The sequence below is a fragment of the Telmatherina bonti genome (assembly GCF_933228915.1).
Source record: "Telmatherina bonti genome assembly, chromosome: 13".
NCBI classification, from domain to species: domain Eukaryota; kingdom Metazoa; phylum Chordata; class Actinopteri; order Atheriniformes; family Telmatherinidae; genus Telmatherina; species Telmatherina bonti.
Window position 1 is genome coordinate 10,065,797 of NC_136611.1, and position 17,911 is coordinate 10,083,707.

At 41.0% G+C, this 17,911-nt stretch overlaps 1 protein-coding gene across 1 annotated transcript in view; it reads right to left on the minus strand.

Annotated features, from left to right (window-relative positions):
- The window catches only part of col27a1b (collagen, type XXVII, alpha 1b), a gene marked incomplete at its 5' end in the record, with an annotated part of 79,459 nt that overhangs the window by 50,269 nt on the left and 11,279 nt on the right, over positions 1–17,911 (minus strand). Inside the window, 4 exons of the mRNA XM_079252064.1 lie at positions 7,047–7,100; positions 7,197–7,250; positions 11,525–11,578; positions 17,585–17,638. Coding sequence (XP_079108190.1) covers positions 7,047–7,100; positions 7,197–7,250; positions 11,525–11,578; positions 17,585–17,638 — 216 coding nt within the window. The remainder of the gene's footprint in view (positions 1–7,046; positions 7,101–7,196; positions 7,251–11,524; positions 11,579–17,584; positions 17,639–17,911) is intronic.

Consider the following 17,911-nt stretch of genomic DNA (forward strand, 5'->3'; position numbering starts at 1 on the left):
GAAATTTGTGACTATGAAATCAGAAAAAGTGACTTTTTTTCATACTTTTAATGCTTACAGTAAGAACAACGTCGTGGGGAAACATTTGCATGTTTTCATTTTCTTGGGGCAAAAAACAAGAATCAATGGTTTTTAACAAAAAGCTGGGATAACAGTAAAAACAAAAGTTAAATGGTTTAAAGCTGAAACAATTCTTTACTTCTGTTGTGATATAACACAACTAAGTGTGAGAGACGGTGCAGGTTTACTTCCACAAGTTTCAGTGCCTTCAGTAAGTCTTCTTAAGACTTATTGAAGGCACTGAAACAAAGCGAAACACATAGTTTTTCACTTTAATACTAATTTAAAGAAATATTTTTACAATTTATTAAGAGTAATAATATAATTTATAGCTACATTACTGATAGGGAGCGCAGACCTCCTTATTCCTGCAGACCTGCAGCTTATTCTAGCACAGACCTCCCTCCTGTAGTTTATTCCAGCGCAGACCCCCCCCCCCCCCCCGCAGCTTTTTCACCCTATGTTCTGCTCCTGCATTCATATCATATGGATACATTATTAGATTCCTAAATTCACTCATAATGAATCCACAGTGTCTTGGCTATCACATGCCGTTTGTTACATGTTTATATCTTAATTTATTCTCTTGCAGTGACTAAACTTTCCAAAGATGCCCTATTTTTTCCGGTTCTGGATGGTGGTATCCAGAATTCTGCTCGGATCCTGACCTGTGTTTGATGTCTTGTAAAACCTGTTGGAAACTTCTTCTGGATTTTCTGACCATCGTTCTATGCATATATACTAAAAACATCTCCCAATGATAAAGAATCCTTCAAAAACTTGAAAAAAAACTTTTGCGTAAATTTGCTCATAACACAGACAGACAGACAGACAGACAAAGATAAACACCAGGAAAAACACAACCTTCTGTCCTGGCAGAGGTAAAAAAAAGCAAACTTTCATTTCATCGAAGGCCTAGTAGGTTTAACTGTTTAACTAAACTCTGTTGTTTCCCTTGTAGTTTCTGCTTGGTAGTTATTTCTTGTTCTTTTGGAGGATTAAAAAAAACCATCTATGACGCCAAATTTCATGAATTTGGTTAGCAGGGTGGAGTCTGGGCAAAAAATAAACAAACTTATTAATTTTTGGTATAAATCTTAATCAACTTCCTTTAAGATTAAAAATACAGCATTAGGTTTGTTAAAAAGGCATTTCCAACTGTGTTTCAGTATGCTGCAATATATTCTTGTGCTACATATTTTAAAATGGCATGCTCCATATAAATAAATCATTTTGCATTTGGGGAACCTGACAGATTTACTGGGTTTGGAAACTTCAGACACACAACTTCAGGTCAGACAATGTCAAGGCTAGATCACCTGAACTGTCAGCTGATCCTCTTTAATGCATTCAACTGGCAAACCAATCACAGAACACCTCATTTAAGTGGTTTTAGCCTGCTTCCCTTTTCAGCCTACATCACAAAACTCATTCCAGCCAAATACCTCCAGATCAAACTGGATCTTACATAATAATCGTGTTTGTTGTGTGTAATGCCGGCTCTGCTTGGCTGCTGCACGGTTTGCATTAGGCACTCAAGTAAATGCTCAGACAAACCCAAAAATAGAGTCATACAGCTAGATATCAATTACTGTACAAAGTTGTCAGAATAAAAGAGTCCTGACTGAGGTTTAGTTTCTGCCTGACAATGCTTTGGTTTCACTATGGGAGTTAATATAGACGGACACACTGACAGCGCAGACGGTAGCGAGGCAAAGTAAACCTGACAGGCCAGAAAATGGTGGGGAAATCTTGCTGACAACATAAGTTATTCATTTAATTTTTTTTAAAAAAAGGGAGACATTTTTAGTCCAATGTGTAATCTTGACTGAAAATTTCTATTAATAATTTACAGTTGTACCATTTCACAAAACATATTACAGCTCGTAAATCTTTCTGAATCAGATACACTCACAAAGAAACCGACACACAAGTTTGGGGTTTTAAAAATAAATAATTAAATGAATAAAATCCAGTCTCCAGCCAACAAGCTTTTGCATACAGATTGGAGCCAGATGCTGGCCCGCTGGACACAATAATTCTCTCAGACACTGTTGTAATCTGGTTCTCCTCATTATTTGTCTATTTATCTACAGACAAGCAGAGAGTTGGAAATATTTGATGGTACGTTTGGGAGAAAATGAGTCCCCTGCAGGAGCAAAACTGATGCACAAAAGGGAAAAAAAAGTGTTTGTGCCTTTGTGCCTTTCAGCAATGCCAATTCAGCCGAGTTCTGTGAAAAAAAAAAAAAAAAAAAAGAGGCTGCCCCTGATTTGTGTGTATGTATGAACAACTTTCACGGTTCTGTAAATCAATTGTAAGACACAAAGATGGCGAAAGTGAACATTCCCCATTAGTTCTCCCTTCTTATGAAGAGCAAACAGTTTTAATTAGTGTGGCTCAAACCAGATAAACACAGCAGCCAGCAAGCTGCAAACTGGGGCCACATCAGTGTATCCGACGCTTACAGAGTAAGAACAGATTGCACCTGGCAGACAAAAGAATTACACCATAATTCATCCAGTTTTTCTTTTATTATTACAAAAAAGAAACTATTATAAATCAGTCAGCAGATGCAGCAAACGAGAATATTGTTGTAAAAGCTGAAAAGTGGGAAGAAGAAGAAAAAAATCGCTGGTTGTACACCTCATAAAAACTGAGCGCTGTGCCAAAATAGTAAAAAAATGTGAGCTGGCTGTGTGAAAAAAAACAAAAAATCACGCTGATCCAGAACTGGTAATACGCTCCACAGTGTTTTGGGTTTGACGCACATGTACACGAGTCCCCTCTTACTTCACAGAGCAGACCACTGACTGACTCCCGGGCAATCTTCCCATTACATCTTTACACATTTCCCACAGTGAGGAGGGCTTTTTCTGGCAGCCAGCCAGCCACTGAGCAAAGAAAACTCAGCAAAAAGAGTCTATCAGGCCGCAGCAGGTCAAAGTTTTACTGGCTGGTTAGACGGCGAGAAGGAAAACCTTGAGCTTTAGCTGCGGTTGCTTGTGGAAAATGATCGAAACTCTGTGTCATATGGAGTTTTGGCTTTCTGTGCCATGAAATGATATTTATGTAAAGTCTCAAGAACAGCTGCAAGCAATGAGGTGTCTGGTGGCCTTCAGCAAAGCCAGACTGATTGTCTTTTCTTTTTTTTTTCCATTAAACTGCACTTTAAAGCTTTAAATGGATGTCAGCTGTTACTTGCACACACAAGTTTGAAAGGTTAACAGAGATTTGCAACAGAAGAATCCAAATCCCACCTGAACTGATCAGAAGAACATGAAAATGCTCATCCTCGCCCAGCAAATGTCCACAATAGCCATAAATCAGCAGGGAGAACTTCAGCTTGTTCCCCATGACTCCCTGTTTCATGGCTCACAAGACAAAATGAGGTTTGCTTTTTCTTCTTTTTTAAAGTTAAGTTTGCACCCCCACAATGATACAATGAATGGAGGAACCTCGAGCGCAGCAGATGGGTTTTCACAGTCAGCTCTGTCTGATTACATAACACACGGCTGGAGCTCCCTCCAAGGCATTATTCCATTCATGCTATTGTTTCATAAAGTGGTGATGGGGCGTGTGTGCATGCATCTCTGGGAGTAATGAAGCCGCTTAGAGAGATGTAGTCACTTCTTATTGGCTTTCATCAGGCATCTGCATCCTGACCTCACTGTAACCTTCTGCTGTCGTACTGATGTACAGATTTTACTGTTTCTTTACCAAAGAGAAGAAACTCTCACAAAAAAGTTTGGTATAAACTGTCAAGTGTAATTTAAAGGGAATGCCGTCACCCATGAGACTTTTTGCTTTCTTTCTGAACCCCAACTCCTAAACACACGCAACAGATCAGCGAACCATCCTGCAGTTTTATTTCCTTCGTGTCGTTTTATCCACCACACTGCATCTTATCAATTCACTTCTCTACTTGTTTAATATCTGCTGGTAGGGAAACGGAGGGAAATGCTGCAAACTGAAGCGCACAGTCTCCAATTCTCCAGGAACAAGGTGAGGACAGATAAAAGGATTGTGAGACAGCAACACAAAGCAAAGCGCTCTCCCATATTATACAGAATATTGACAGAAGTCTTAAGCTGTTGCACGTTTCTTTGTGCAGTTTAACCATGAAAATATTTACAAACATAAACAGAAAGCAGTTTACAGGAATAGTTTTCCCGACTTCTGACAGTTCAAACCTCCTCTTTGGATACTGGCTCCTTTTTGTTCTGGTCTTTGTCAAGTTGATCCCACTGCTTCAAAAACATTGAGTTCCAGGCTCTGGGGAGGATTCATCACCCCATACAACCTGCTGACACTGATTTTCATTCCAGATCTTGTGTCATTAGACATGTCTGAGCATTTTATCTTCCTCTTAGCCACTATGTTTTCATTTAGACCAGCAGGGCCCTCAAGATCCACCATCCTGTCATTTTTAGGTGCAAACCTTCTCCAAAACACCTGAATCAAACAGATGGCTCCTCACCAGGCCTCTGCAGTGCAGGATGACATGCAGAAGAGGAATCTAGCTTCATGTGTGCTGGAGAAGGGTTGCATCTAAAAGTTGCAGGATGGTAGATCTTGAGGACTGAACTCAGGAACCTGTAATTTAGACCTTTTCTGATGAGCCTTCAGTGGGCAGTGGACGCATCAACTGAAGGGTCACATGCATCTCTCCTCTATCTAATCTGTAGCTGATATTTAAGTAGAGCATTCATTCTTTATTCTCCACAGGTTTCTGCAAATGTTTTCAGGACTCACTCACAATAACAGGCTATCTTTTCTATTCTATTCTATTCTATTCTATTCTATTCTATTCTATTCTACAGTCATTTAGCAGATGCTTTTATCCAAAGCGACTTACAGTGAGTGAGTGAGAACAACACAAGCACGAAATCAAACAGTAGAGGACATTGTAGGAAGGTGCTACTGGACTGTCCAGTTTGACGCAGGTCCTTCTATAAAGTGCTACAGGCTTGCTTTTTGTTTTTGTTTTTGTTGTTTACTCCCTTCCCACCCATAGACTGTACATAAAGAGATAGATGTAGCCTGAATTGTAGCTGAATTGAACCGCCCACCGAGCTGAATTGAAGCTCGGTGGGCGGTTCCTACCATCGCCATGTTGGCAGTGTCATGCGTGTCGTCTTGCCCGGAAAACACAAATATGGGCAAAGAGGTGGAGCTGAGAGGGGGGGCCGTGAGCGTCGTGGCGGATGATTGACATCGCGCAAACTCCGAGCTTTCTGTAGCTAAGAGCTAACAGAGCTAACCTGGAGATAACGGGAGCTAACCAGCTAACGGAGGTAAGCAGGCTTAAGCCTAGTCACGTTATTAACCGGCTAAAAACTGCGGTTGTTCTACGTTCTTCTGACTTGAAGCCAGAGATCGGTACCTGTCAATCAAAAGGACACGCCCCTAAATATGCCGAACTTGGAGATTAAATTACTTTAAAACGGGCGAGTTAGAAAAAAATTCACTCCCCCCACAGTTGTCATGAAGGTAAACCTGACCTGTGAAACCTAAAATAGATTTTTGAACCAGGCTGTAAACATGTTTATTTCTGCTGTGAAGTTGGTCTTTTTAACATGGGAGTCTATGGAGATTTGCTCTGTTTTGCAGTCAGCCCCTAGTGGAAGAGGGGGGAACTGCAGTTTTATGCACTTCCGCATAGGCTTCACTTTTAATCACCGGAGGTTGCCGCTTGTTCCCACCCCATGATATCACCCATGTTATAATACAAAGAATTAGTACCATAATGTTTGTTGCAAAAAACTGGGCTAAGTTCTCCAACTTTCCAATCTTTCCATCTAAAAATAAGCCAACAGACAAATCTGGTCTTCAGTTCACTCCCCTTATTCTGAGCATGCACGGGGGCTTCACAAACGCTTCACAAACCAAACACATTCCTCAAAAAAGGTCAGTTACAAAGACAGGACTGAAAGAGACAAAAAAGCAGCCAGCGTCCAAAATGAAACTTTTTAAAAAAACTTTGGAAAGTCTGGACAATTAAAGCTCAAGACAAGAGATACGAGATGGCAACATAATCAGGCTCCTTGTAAGCAGAAGGGGAAGAAATGAGAGGTGAAGACGTTTGCAGAGCACTATCACAGAATTTTTGTGTCTTTAGTGAGAAGTAATGCAAGTTGGAGAAACTTACAGCAAACTACGAAAAACAGACATGCTTTTTAGTATATTCATTGCTGCATGTGAATACGTGAGAAATCTACTGATTAACAAGTATTTTGTTAAAGCTAAACAAATAATAAGAAGAAGAAGAAACAGTTTAACACTATGCAGAGTAAGAAATCCCAACAGATGCCGACCCATTTCACACGTGTAATTACTGTGAGCGGCTTGGAAAAAGGCCAAGGATGAACTGCACAAGGCCACAGAGAAAACACTCAGCTGCAGAGCACCATTCTCTGCCAGGGCAACCCAGCAAAAGGGGGGGGGATACTGCTGAGAAAGTCAAACAGCATAGATCATGAGCGGGACCAGATCACAGAGCTAACTCGCATTCCTAACTCGTCCTACTTTTCAGAGGAGCTGCTCTCCAGAGTGTGTGACATAACATTTAGATGAAGCAAGTGAAACTTTTCACCCGGTGATCTTCAGATGCCTCCATCATATGAGAAACCTGCGACACTGATGATGCAACAGCCCTGATATCCAAACCTTTAATAATCCGACCCTCATGGGAGCCAGGTGCGCTTCTGGATGCCTGCGTTGTGTTCGGCTCCTTTCCAAGCCAGAGCTCAAACATCCATGTTTGGCTAGACACTCTGAACATGACATTTTGGGATATATTGCTTTTTAAAAAGATAACTCAGAGCGCATTGATTTACTAATCCTCAGTATACCAGACTCCACTGGTCCATTCAATGGATCTGAGCCAGTGCACTGTGAAAACTATTTGTTACTTCCAGGAAAGCTGTAATTTAAAAAAAAAAAAAGAATATAAACACACACATAAAACTGCTTTTTTTATGTACCTTTCGTCCATCTTGGCCAGACGGCCCAGGGGGACCCGCCATACCAGGCTCTCCCTGGAAAAAACAAAATAAGCCACAATCATTCAACCAACATATTGACATGATTGTGTCTAATAACACTCAGGTAAGGAAAGATGATCGCATGCATACTTTTTGTCCTTTCAGGGCTTGACCATGGGACAATCCAGGATCTCCTTTCTGTCCCTGGAACATAAAAATCACAAAACATACTTTTAAAGACGCATCAATGTTTCTTCAATACTTTCCAAAGCATTCCCTTCCACAGGAAGCAGAGAAAGCTGAAGTTCACGTTGCATTTACAGGATGAAAGCCTAATGAGCTCCCTGTCTTTATGAGTTGAGTCTGCTGGTTGTATTTACTCAAACGTGCAGTCCGTTTATTCCTGTCTGTGACTGGGTTTACAGCAACCCAGCAAGGATGGATGGGACAAGATCACGTACATTCTTTTCCCTTTTCAGGCAGTGGGAATCCTGTCAGCGCAGTCTGGGTCAGCATTGGAGGTGAAAAAGCAGCCCAGTAATCTGTCTGTGCAATTACAATGTGAGAGCATCAAGGAGAAATAGATCATTTCCCATCGCAAATGGAAACAAATGAATAAAAATCTTATTAAATTGAGTCAGCTGGACTGAAATCAAGCAGCGGCCGACTGCAAATGTTCTGACACATTTCGTTTGACAAATTGAGGTGCGAGCGTAGAAATAAATCATCCTGTGCTGTGACGCACTTCCAACAATCCTGCAGCTTGCAGTCTGATTTTAAAAGGTTGTTTTCTCTCTAAACTTTCTGCTGTTAGTAATGGCAGGGTGGTAAAAGTGATCCAAAAGCCCTCCATCTGTTGGATATCACCCAACCTAAACTTGCGTTCTTATGTGCCGCTGCATATTTGCATTAAAAACAAATTGATGAATCGTTGCAAACAGTGTGAAAAGCTTGAGTGATATGTGTCACACAGTTCAGTTTTAAAACTACTGCTACTTGCAGCAGTTGGTAATTGGGCCTGATCTTGTCTCAACATGTCATTATTATACGGATTTAAAGTCAAAAAGTCAGTGCAAAATGCTGCAAAATTGCAAGATGTTTACATCAAGATGGTTCATTTTTCAGAGAACTGTCAGCCCAGATAGTCTGGAGTTGGAGGTTTTTGTGCAAACAAGTCAAACTCAGCCATCCCTGGTTTTCAATTTGGCTCCAGGAGACACATTTGCATAAAATAAGACTTCTGGCTTCTCTCTGTTATAAGCAGAACAAAGTGTGGTATCAATTATGTTTTTTTTTTCTAACGTTTGATGACGCTTAAACTTAGTGTATTCAAATGGATTAGGTACAGACTTAAAAATATGAGGAATATTTCCTTTGATTTCACCAAAGCCTACCACAGAAGCCCACTTTGTGATAGCACACAGACATGCTACGGAGTTAAGAAACCACTTTGTTGACAAAAGAATTCAGCTGGAAAATGTAGTCTGACTCAAATACACACAACTTACCGAGAGAAAAAAAACCATTCAACTCCTGAAGAGAAACAAATGGATTTTTAAGAGGGTGGAAGGAGGCAAAAGGATCAGACCTCAGACACACACCAAGCGAAATCACAAATATTTACAAAACTTTATCTTGTTCAGGATTGGAGGATAGAAATTACACTTTGAACTGAGATTGAGGACTCTTACATATAAAGGAAAATGATGACACACACTTCACCATTAGATCTAATGAGAAAATGTGTCCAAATCTTGCACTTTGTATGTATATAAATCATGTTTTTTTGGTACCATGTATTTCATTCTCATCATGCATTTCCTGCATACAACTACCTGAACCCTTGAGTGTCATAGTCTGTAGTTTTGGTGTAGTCTTTAGTTCTGGTTTCCTGTTTTATTTTGTAGTTTTTTTCTTTGTGTTTTCTGTCTAGCTTTGTTTCCTGTTTGTTAGATCACCTGGTTTCACTCAGCTTATCCATTCCACCGGTGTCTTGTTGTGTTTTCTGTGTGTATATACCACCCGGTTTATGTTCATCTTGCCAGTTTGCTGTTCTTCTAGTCATTTTTACTTGTGCATGTATTCTGCTAGTCTTGTTTTCCCGTTTCAAGTCAAGAAAAACAAGTTCAGCTAAGTTTTAATCAAACGTGTTGTTCTCTGCATCCCACATGCCTGCTGCTCTACATTTGGCTCCTCACCTCCATGACATGCACAGCTTTACTTCAAATAAGAGATGCATGCAAAAAATATTATAACAATGCCTCATAGCTCTGTAAAAGAAAAAAAAAAAAAAAACGGCTGTCCAACACAGGCAAATATAAAATGGGACACTTTATTAGAACTTAATTAATTTCAGCCATAATTAGTTAGTTACACTGTTTCATTAAAGTCCCAGTGTGTTGCATTCAGAGCAAGCTGTTGGCAGGATATAACAGCCATAGCTATGTTTTCATTGTAGTACAATCCCAGCAGATCCATCTCCTCTCTCACCAGCATGCTGCACCATCCGACCAGCTACAGAACTTCTATAGAAGAGGATTCAGCGGCAGCAGAACCTCATTTCCGCCAATAGATGCTACTAATTCAACTTAAACAGTATTTGTTATAGACTGAGCAGATTATTCCTGACAACTCTTCCAAACAACCCACACTTGGCTGGATATTTTTTCCACTGTTACCATCACAAACCGAGGCCTGTAGAGCAGGGGTGTCAAACTCCAGTCCTCAAGGGCCAGTATCCATCAGGTATTTGTTGTTTCCCTCTACCAACACAGCTGATTCAAATCAAATGGATCCAGCAGCTTCTTGTCAACCTATTTATGAATTTTGATCAGGTGTGTTGGGAGCAGGGTGACAACAAAAACCTGCAGGATATCGGCCCTCGAGGACTGGAGTTTGACACCTGTGCTGTAGAGTCTGATATGTAGCGCTTGGTTTTTTACGGCTTGTCTGGGTATTGCAAAGTCTCACCTTGAGGTAAACTTGTGGGGACTTCCACTGTTGTTAAAATTGTCAGTTTTATTGAATGTTTTCCACTTGTTAATGATAATCCTCAGGGTACCGTAATAAACTCCAAGCGTCTGTGTAGAAATGTCCTTGTGTTGCCGAACTGAGATTAAATTTCTTCTTTTTGCGTACAAATATTAAAATGTCGTCACTCCACCTTAAGTATCAGGGTTGCTTCAGCTTTATGTCCATCCTCAATCCCTAAGGTCTGTAGAGGGTGAGTACAAAACCTCACCTCAGCTGACCCTCCCGCTGACCAGGCTTAAACTGGGAGGGGGATCAGGCTTATTTCTTATCCTAGATTTTATTATCATATGTGTTGGTTTTTTTGGTTTTTTAAAAAAATTAATTTAATCTTTTGTCCTTTGGTCTAGAATTTAGTGTTGAACAGCCTCTTTGGCGAAATTATGTTTGTTTTAAATGTGCTATATAAGTGAATGAAACTGGATTGGTTGACTGCAGCCGTTGTTCTCTATCATTGCTGATGTCTTCGACGTTGTGTTCACACAAACCTGAAGGCTCCAGACCACAAAACTGCAAAAAATTCTGCTTTTATAGATGTGCTTGTGCTTAAAAACTATCAAATATTAAACCTTTTTAAATAACACAGACATTAATCAAATATTTAACCTCTTTAATTCTTATTCCTAACATTAAGGGTATGTTAAAAAAAAAATGATGACACAACAAGAGTCATTATTTAAAGGATATGTATTATTTCTCTCAGGTTTTATTTACTTCATTTTAGGATCTGGATAGGACCAGACTGCTTTGTCCTGATGTGTAAAACTACAAAAATAAATATACTTTCTTTCTTATTTGTGTAACTGAATGTCACATATTCATATTTTACTTTTATTTCATTGGCCAGGTAGCCTTTTAAAACAACTACGTGTCCAACTGAACAGCTTAACAAGCATCCTGAGTCAGAAGTAAATGACACATAATGCATTTTGTGGCTGCAGATCATGAATTCACAAGTGGATGATTACAGTAAATAGAAGCGGTAGCTTGGAATGACCTAAAATAAACTGCTACTCTGATGCTGATTGTGATGAATCAGCACGAGACTCAGTGCGGCTCAGAGACACAGCTTTTACTGGCTTTTGGAAAACAATTGAGGTTTCTGGCACAAACAGAATTTTATCCTACAAAGGGACCACTTACTGCCAAATTGAATTTATGACTGGTCCTGGTCTTTTTGCTTTTTACTGATAGGACAAGAGAGGAAAAATCTAAAATCCCACCTGGGATTATTATATATTTTTTTTATAATTTATGCACAGAGTACAGAAAGTATCTGACATTAGTAGTTACTCTTTAAATTTGATCAAAGTTCCAGTATTATTAGAAACCAAACAGCATTTATTTGTCTTATTTTAAAGAAAATAATTCAATCTTTTCTGCATTTGGAAAACAGTGCATGTATAATTATTCAAACAATAAAACTTGCAGTGACATTATCACCTTACCTTCATTCCAGGTGGTCCAGGACGACCAGGATTTCCATGAGAGCCTGGAAGACCCTGGAAACATACGCCCCACACGATTAAGAGACACAAAGAGAAACAACTATATTCCTGTTCCACCAAATGTGTGTGTGTGTGTATGTGTTTGTTTGTGTGTACTAAAGGAACGGTCACCAACGCCCCGAGGTCCTTCTGTATTTGTGTGAAGGCGCTCTGTGAGCATCTCCTGCCTGCCTCATGTGTCCGCCTGCATGTCCACGTTATGACATACGATGCCATTTCCTTCAGCCTCACGCTGGTTTCTGGTGTCCCTCAAAACGATCACCGCTCATCCATCACTTCATGTTCACACTTTGTGTCTGAAGTGACAGATGAGTGTCTTCAGTTCAGTTCAATTCATTAGGCCACCTGTGCCAAATAGCTGCTGGAAACTTAGCCGCTTTCTGCAAGCCGAGCCAGGTGGGTGCATGCACAGGAGCAAAGAGAGGAGAGTCGAAGGGATCGTAAATCCAAACAGTGTGCAAAGAGAGAATGTTTGGAAAACTAGAGCTGCAGCTTCCATGCAGGAAACTTCAGTTCAGCTGCTCGTGGACAGCAGCGCTGAAATGCTGAGCATGGAAAATCTGAAACCGCTGCAACATGTTCAGATGGTCTAAACAGGAAGCTATTGTATCTTCAGTGCGTCCTCTGTGTTATTCAGAGTTTCCGTGGGCTGCAAGGAGGGACTTTTATCCCCAACAGCGAGGAGTCAGAGTATTCTGTATTAAAACAGAGAAAGACAAGGGCTAAGAGATGTGTGTGTGTGTGTGCATTTGGGTGATCCAGACACTCTTATCTATTTGTGTTTTTATCACATTAAGGAAAAGAGTAAATCAGCTAAGGCAGGTCCCCTCCCCTCAAACGGGCCAGAACTCTTCTCTTGCACGACATATGGAGACACTTAACAGAAGCTCATCTACAGATTTCCTCCTCCTCCTCCTCCTCTATTCAGACGGCTCTCCCTTTTACTCGCTCAATATTAAAACGTATGGAAGTCATTATCTCCAGATAGGAGGAAAAAAGGAGGCGGAGACGTAGAAAAAGGGGGGGTGTCTGCATAGAGTATAACAAATTGCATTCTTGCAGGACATAAGATAAGGAGGCACAGAGCTGTGTTAGAAAGCTGGGTGGGGGGGATGTATTCCTACTGGGACAAAAATAATGGGGTGAATAAGTCACTTGCTCCATCTGTCTTCATGTGGGTGAGAAGACAAAATAAAGACCTTATTTTTTTGGTTTAATAAGTGAAAAGCGCTCCTGACAAGTGACTATAAGAGACCACCAGTAATTACACAGCAGCTCAACTGCAAAGCAGACACAGAAACACACACATTACACCTGAGGCCTGCAGATGAAGGGCACCTATGTGACCAGTTTTACGATGAGAGCCAGCGACTTTTACAGGAGTGGCGCAGGAGGTGCAACTGCTGCTACGAGCCAATCACCCGAAACAGACCTGCTAACACCTCTGAATGGAAACACCGCATCTTGCAACGCAATTTTTTATCAAAGGATTTTAATTAGTATTTATTTCTATGAAGCACTCAGCACTTTGGTGCAAATTAAGTGCCAATTACTTCCCTGAGATGTTAGCTGCTTCTGCTGATTCGACGAGCCAGTCGCGAGTGAGACATTGTTTTTCATAACAATTACTCTGATTTTCTACTTTTCTCTTCAGGCAAAATGGTCGTTAAGCTACCACAATGTCATGAATAGAAAGAAAATAAAAAAGTGTTTTTACTTATTAAGAAAGCTTTAAAAGGCAAAATAATAAAAGCTTTGGTAAATAAATGACTTAAATGTGGGCTGATTTAACTGATGCTTCCTTGAGTGCCTTCGTGATGAATGACATCCCCGCTCCCGTTTGATGCATTTACTGGAAGCAGACATCTGCTGCTGCAGCTGGGAGTGTGAAATGCATCACCTCCTCTGGACCAGCAGTGATGTCTGGATTGGCAGAAGCGCCGCATGCTGACAGCAGTAAAATGGAAACATTTTCATTAACTGGGTATCAGTTGCAGCGCATTTGAGTCATTTTTGGAATATCGATTAGATTAGAATAATTTCCACAAGCTTTGTTCACACTGTTTGCTGGCATGTTTTGTACCCTAACCCCCTGCCAATTAACTTCAACGCTAAACATGGCTCCTATTAGCTTCAGTACAAGCAACAGCGGGAAAAGTCTAATCAGTCATGACAGAGGACATTTGAACCACATGGTTCCTTTCAGAAAGGATCATTATATTACGATTAATATAAATCTGTTCAGATTTCCGCATCAATCAAATAGCAGCAAATAGAACTCCAAGTCTTAGTCCAAGTCATGCAGTCTCAGTTATGTTTTAGGCAATTATGCAAATGTCTTCAACTTCACAGAAGCCCGATGTCACGTACTGTCTGCATGCTCGCAGGTCTATTACTCTGCACAAAGCCTTCTTTGATCCGCTCTCAAGCCTCCCCTCCAGGGCTGGGTGAACTTCAGCACTCTGCAGGGCTTATGGCTACGGCGGGGAACGTGGATGCTCACGTGTCAGAGCTGCTGCTCGGTGGAAGCAGCAGCGAGACCGTCTGCTCAGTCAGACATGACACCTCGCTGTCAGAGAGGTAAAGCCCTGGCGATGCTCTGTGGGTCCCACCGCTGCTAAGATTTTCCCTGATGAGTGGGAACGCCTGCACCTTTCAGAGGAGCTTGCACCGCTTCTGTCATGCATTTGCTGCAGCGGTAGGAGGTGAATGTTTGATGCACGTCATGGCAAACTTTTCAACGTGAAAGGAGGAGGTGAAATGCGGTCCGAGACAGATGTGAACATCAGAAAATTTTGAGGAAAATAAATTTGTCATGCATTTCGTCATTCTTCTGAAACTTCTGGCAGGGATCTCATGAACTGTCCAGCTATGATTTAAAAATAAATCCAGTCATTTTGGTTTTCTTTCACACAATTTCTAATCTAATATATTTCAAATTTTCCAATAAATCTTTTCATTTTGCCCTAATTTAAAGGGGTCCTATTATGGTATTTCAAGTTTTCTGGGCTTTCTACAGTGTTACAGTGTTGAATCCTCATCAGACATGTGAACGGCACTGTTTTTTATCACCTAAACGCATGTTCGAGTTTGAGTTTGAGTTCCAGCACGCTCGCCGTTCGGTTTCCATGGCGACGAAAAACGTGTCGTTTTAGAGAGATTTTTTTCTACTTGGAAATCCTTGAGACGTCCCGGGGGATAATGTTCGGTGATTGGTTACCTTCTACTGGTTAACAAGGGCATGTACAAAGACATCAGGCGGGTGGAAAACGTGGGATAAAGTTATTTCCAACGATGGCTGGTGAGTTTACCAAAGAGAGAGACATCCTGCTGCATTCGTTGCTGTGGGTTGCTGTTTTCTACTTCATTTTCAGGGTCTGATTCAGGTTCCAACATGTAGGGCTGTATGCTATGTGTTGACATTGTATTTTGTTTTATTTATTGAGTTCATATTAGCCTAATCCTTCTGTTTTGAGATGTTACAATGACGGCGAAAGCAGGTGCGGTGCGCGCTCACGCTGTAGTGCAGTAGCGGGAGGCGGGGCTTAATGCGGAAGAGTCTCAATCCACTCGTTTCGCCCACCAGCTGATCTGACAGCCTACAGAGAGGGTCGGTCTGAAGTAAATAAAGCGATTTGTGAAAATACCTCCATCAATCCCAGCCCTTCTGGTCTCAGAAATAAAAATAAATTAGCCTGAAATGCACATAATAGTTCCACTTTAAGTTCCAACACAACATAATTGACTGATTCTGACAAATATGGAAAATATTTGTAACCTAAGTCTCATGAACTTCATCATTCATCTTCAAAGATTCAAACATCTTGTCTTTCCTCTAATGACAACTAATTCTGCATCCATCTTGCATTCTACGTGTTCTCTGAACTCTCTCAAATGATGCTTACTCTTCTTCTTTTTTCTGTCCCCTTCCCTCTCTCTTGTCCTTTCTTCCTCTAATAACTCATATCTTGTGATTATCCGTTGAATCTGCCACAGCGTGTGGATATCCAGTTGCTCGTGTGTGATGAGTATGTAAAGTAAAAACTCAGCTGTATTGTGATGCAGCGTCAAGTTATGAAGTTTTTCATCTTCGCTCGAGGAACTCACTGTCCCATCACAGTGAGTAAAAAATGCTTTTTTTTTTAAAGGTCAGATAGCGCAACAGTTTGATCCTTAGATCCATGCATCCGACCTCCCAGCTGGCTTTCCTTCCACTTCAACTCCATCAATTGTTCAATTAATATTATTCTAAATAAGAGCTGCACAATATATCATTTCAGCATCGTCATCACAATTTATGTGTGTGCAATAGTCAAATTAACTCTATATGTGTATTTGTCCATCTGTCCATCTGCAGACGTGGATGCGTAGCCTGTCCAGTTTCATCTATGACTGCTCCAACAGGGGCAGTCGTAAACGATGCGCAGTAGAATGAAACATTTACTCAGGACCTACCACAATAAAAGCTATAAAAGATAATGAGAATAATTCTCAAATACAGACAAAAACCATACCCATAGCATTCATAAAAAGAGGTAGGATCAGTGCAAGGTACTTGTCAACAAGATGGTAGGAGTTCAGCATGACTTCATGTGCTTTTCAAGTCATTCCTGTTTGCATCACAATATGGATTAAAATGTTTAAAAAAAATACACCAAGTTTTATTCACTATCGTGCAGAGTCCTGGTAAGTCCTGATAAGTCAAACCGGGACAAAAAAAAAAAAGTACATAGTTGGCATCAAGTGAATTTTGCTTGTAATCCAAATGTCTGCACAGGTTTTACGGGGCCAAAGTCCACTTGTGGGTTTCTGCAGGTCACGTGTAGCTGAGAAGCATTTCCCTCTAATCATGTCAACTATCCAGGGAAATTTTGATGTTTCAAGAAAATGGTAAAAAACCCAAACTGCACCCTCACACTGAGTCCGTGTGGCCTGCAGTTGGGTCTCAGGAGCTTGATGATGAATGAACCCTATAGAGGTTGGTGTACCACAGGATAGAGCCACTGAGCTCCAGACAGGGTCTTAAATGCCTTTAATAAGACGGGGACAAAGCCCTCTTTCTTCCATGTTTAAAGAGATTGGGTTCCCACAACCCACCCCTGAGGCCCAACTGCAGGGCTGCAACAGGTAGCTCACACACACACACACACACACACACACACACACACTGCACAGCAGCGCAAGATCTCTTCAGGAGCTCTGCAAAAGAGCAATCAAGGCTGATGTATCACCACTGAAATACCAGGCTCGACTTCTGCTTCATTCATTTTCATCTAAGGGAGGGGTTGAGGTAGCTTACCGGGCTACCTAGCAACAATCAGAATAAATAAGCTATTCCCTTTGGACAAATGTTGTGCCAGTGTTTTCTCTCCTCTTCCACTTTTTTTCTGCAAACGTTTGCTTAAAACAACATCTGCACCTTTTCTGTGTGATTCCATCTGCTAGAAATCTAAACTGAGCTCCCGAATGAGAAGCAGCGGCACCGCTTACAGTCCCTCGCATTAGAAGTATTCACTGATGTTAACACTGGGTCCGTGTCTGATTCAAGCACCTTCAACCTTTACATTTGGGATGTATAGAAAAGAAACTGTTTGGGAAATACATGCAGAGTAAGAACTGGCAAAAAGTTGCTTTGCTTTTTCTTCGTTTGATACCTGCTGTGTGGCTTTGAATAATTCCATATTAGCAAACCCACAGATTTGTAGATTATGGTTGTTTGCGGTACAGATTTACAAATGGACCCTTGGCAGGGACGAAGCACAGCTTGATGAAACCCAGAGCCAAAGCAAATGGGCTGAATGATTCTCTGCATTGCAAAGATACGCTCTGAGTGTTTGATTAAAATACCACACGTCTTCATCTCAGAGTCATCTTCTTAAAACAAAGGCATCCCAGAGACTGAAGTGTATTACATGTGGAAAACACAATCTGAGCTGGGAATGAAGGAGGTGGGGGGGGAGTTAAATGAAACACCTGTCATTGTGAATGGGATATGCTTACCCTCGGGCCCCTCTTGCCTGGTTTGCCTGGCAGCCCTGGAAATCCTGGAGGACCCTAAAAATAAAAGATAAAAGATGTCACAAGCAGAGAGAAGCAAGGCTAAAAAAAAAAAAAAAAAACAACAACAGAGAGAATCACAAGCAACGGCTGCCTTTCATTGTGTCATTCCAGAAAAACAATCAACACGTTTCTGGTGTTCAAATCAGAAAAAATCCGATTAAAAAGTCACTCTAGCTCAAGATTCAGTCAGAAAATAAATTGTGGGCCGTCTGCTTTTCACTCCTGAAAAACACATTTGGAGACGTCCGCTGAGCGCTATGAAGCAAT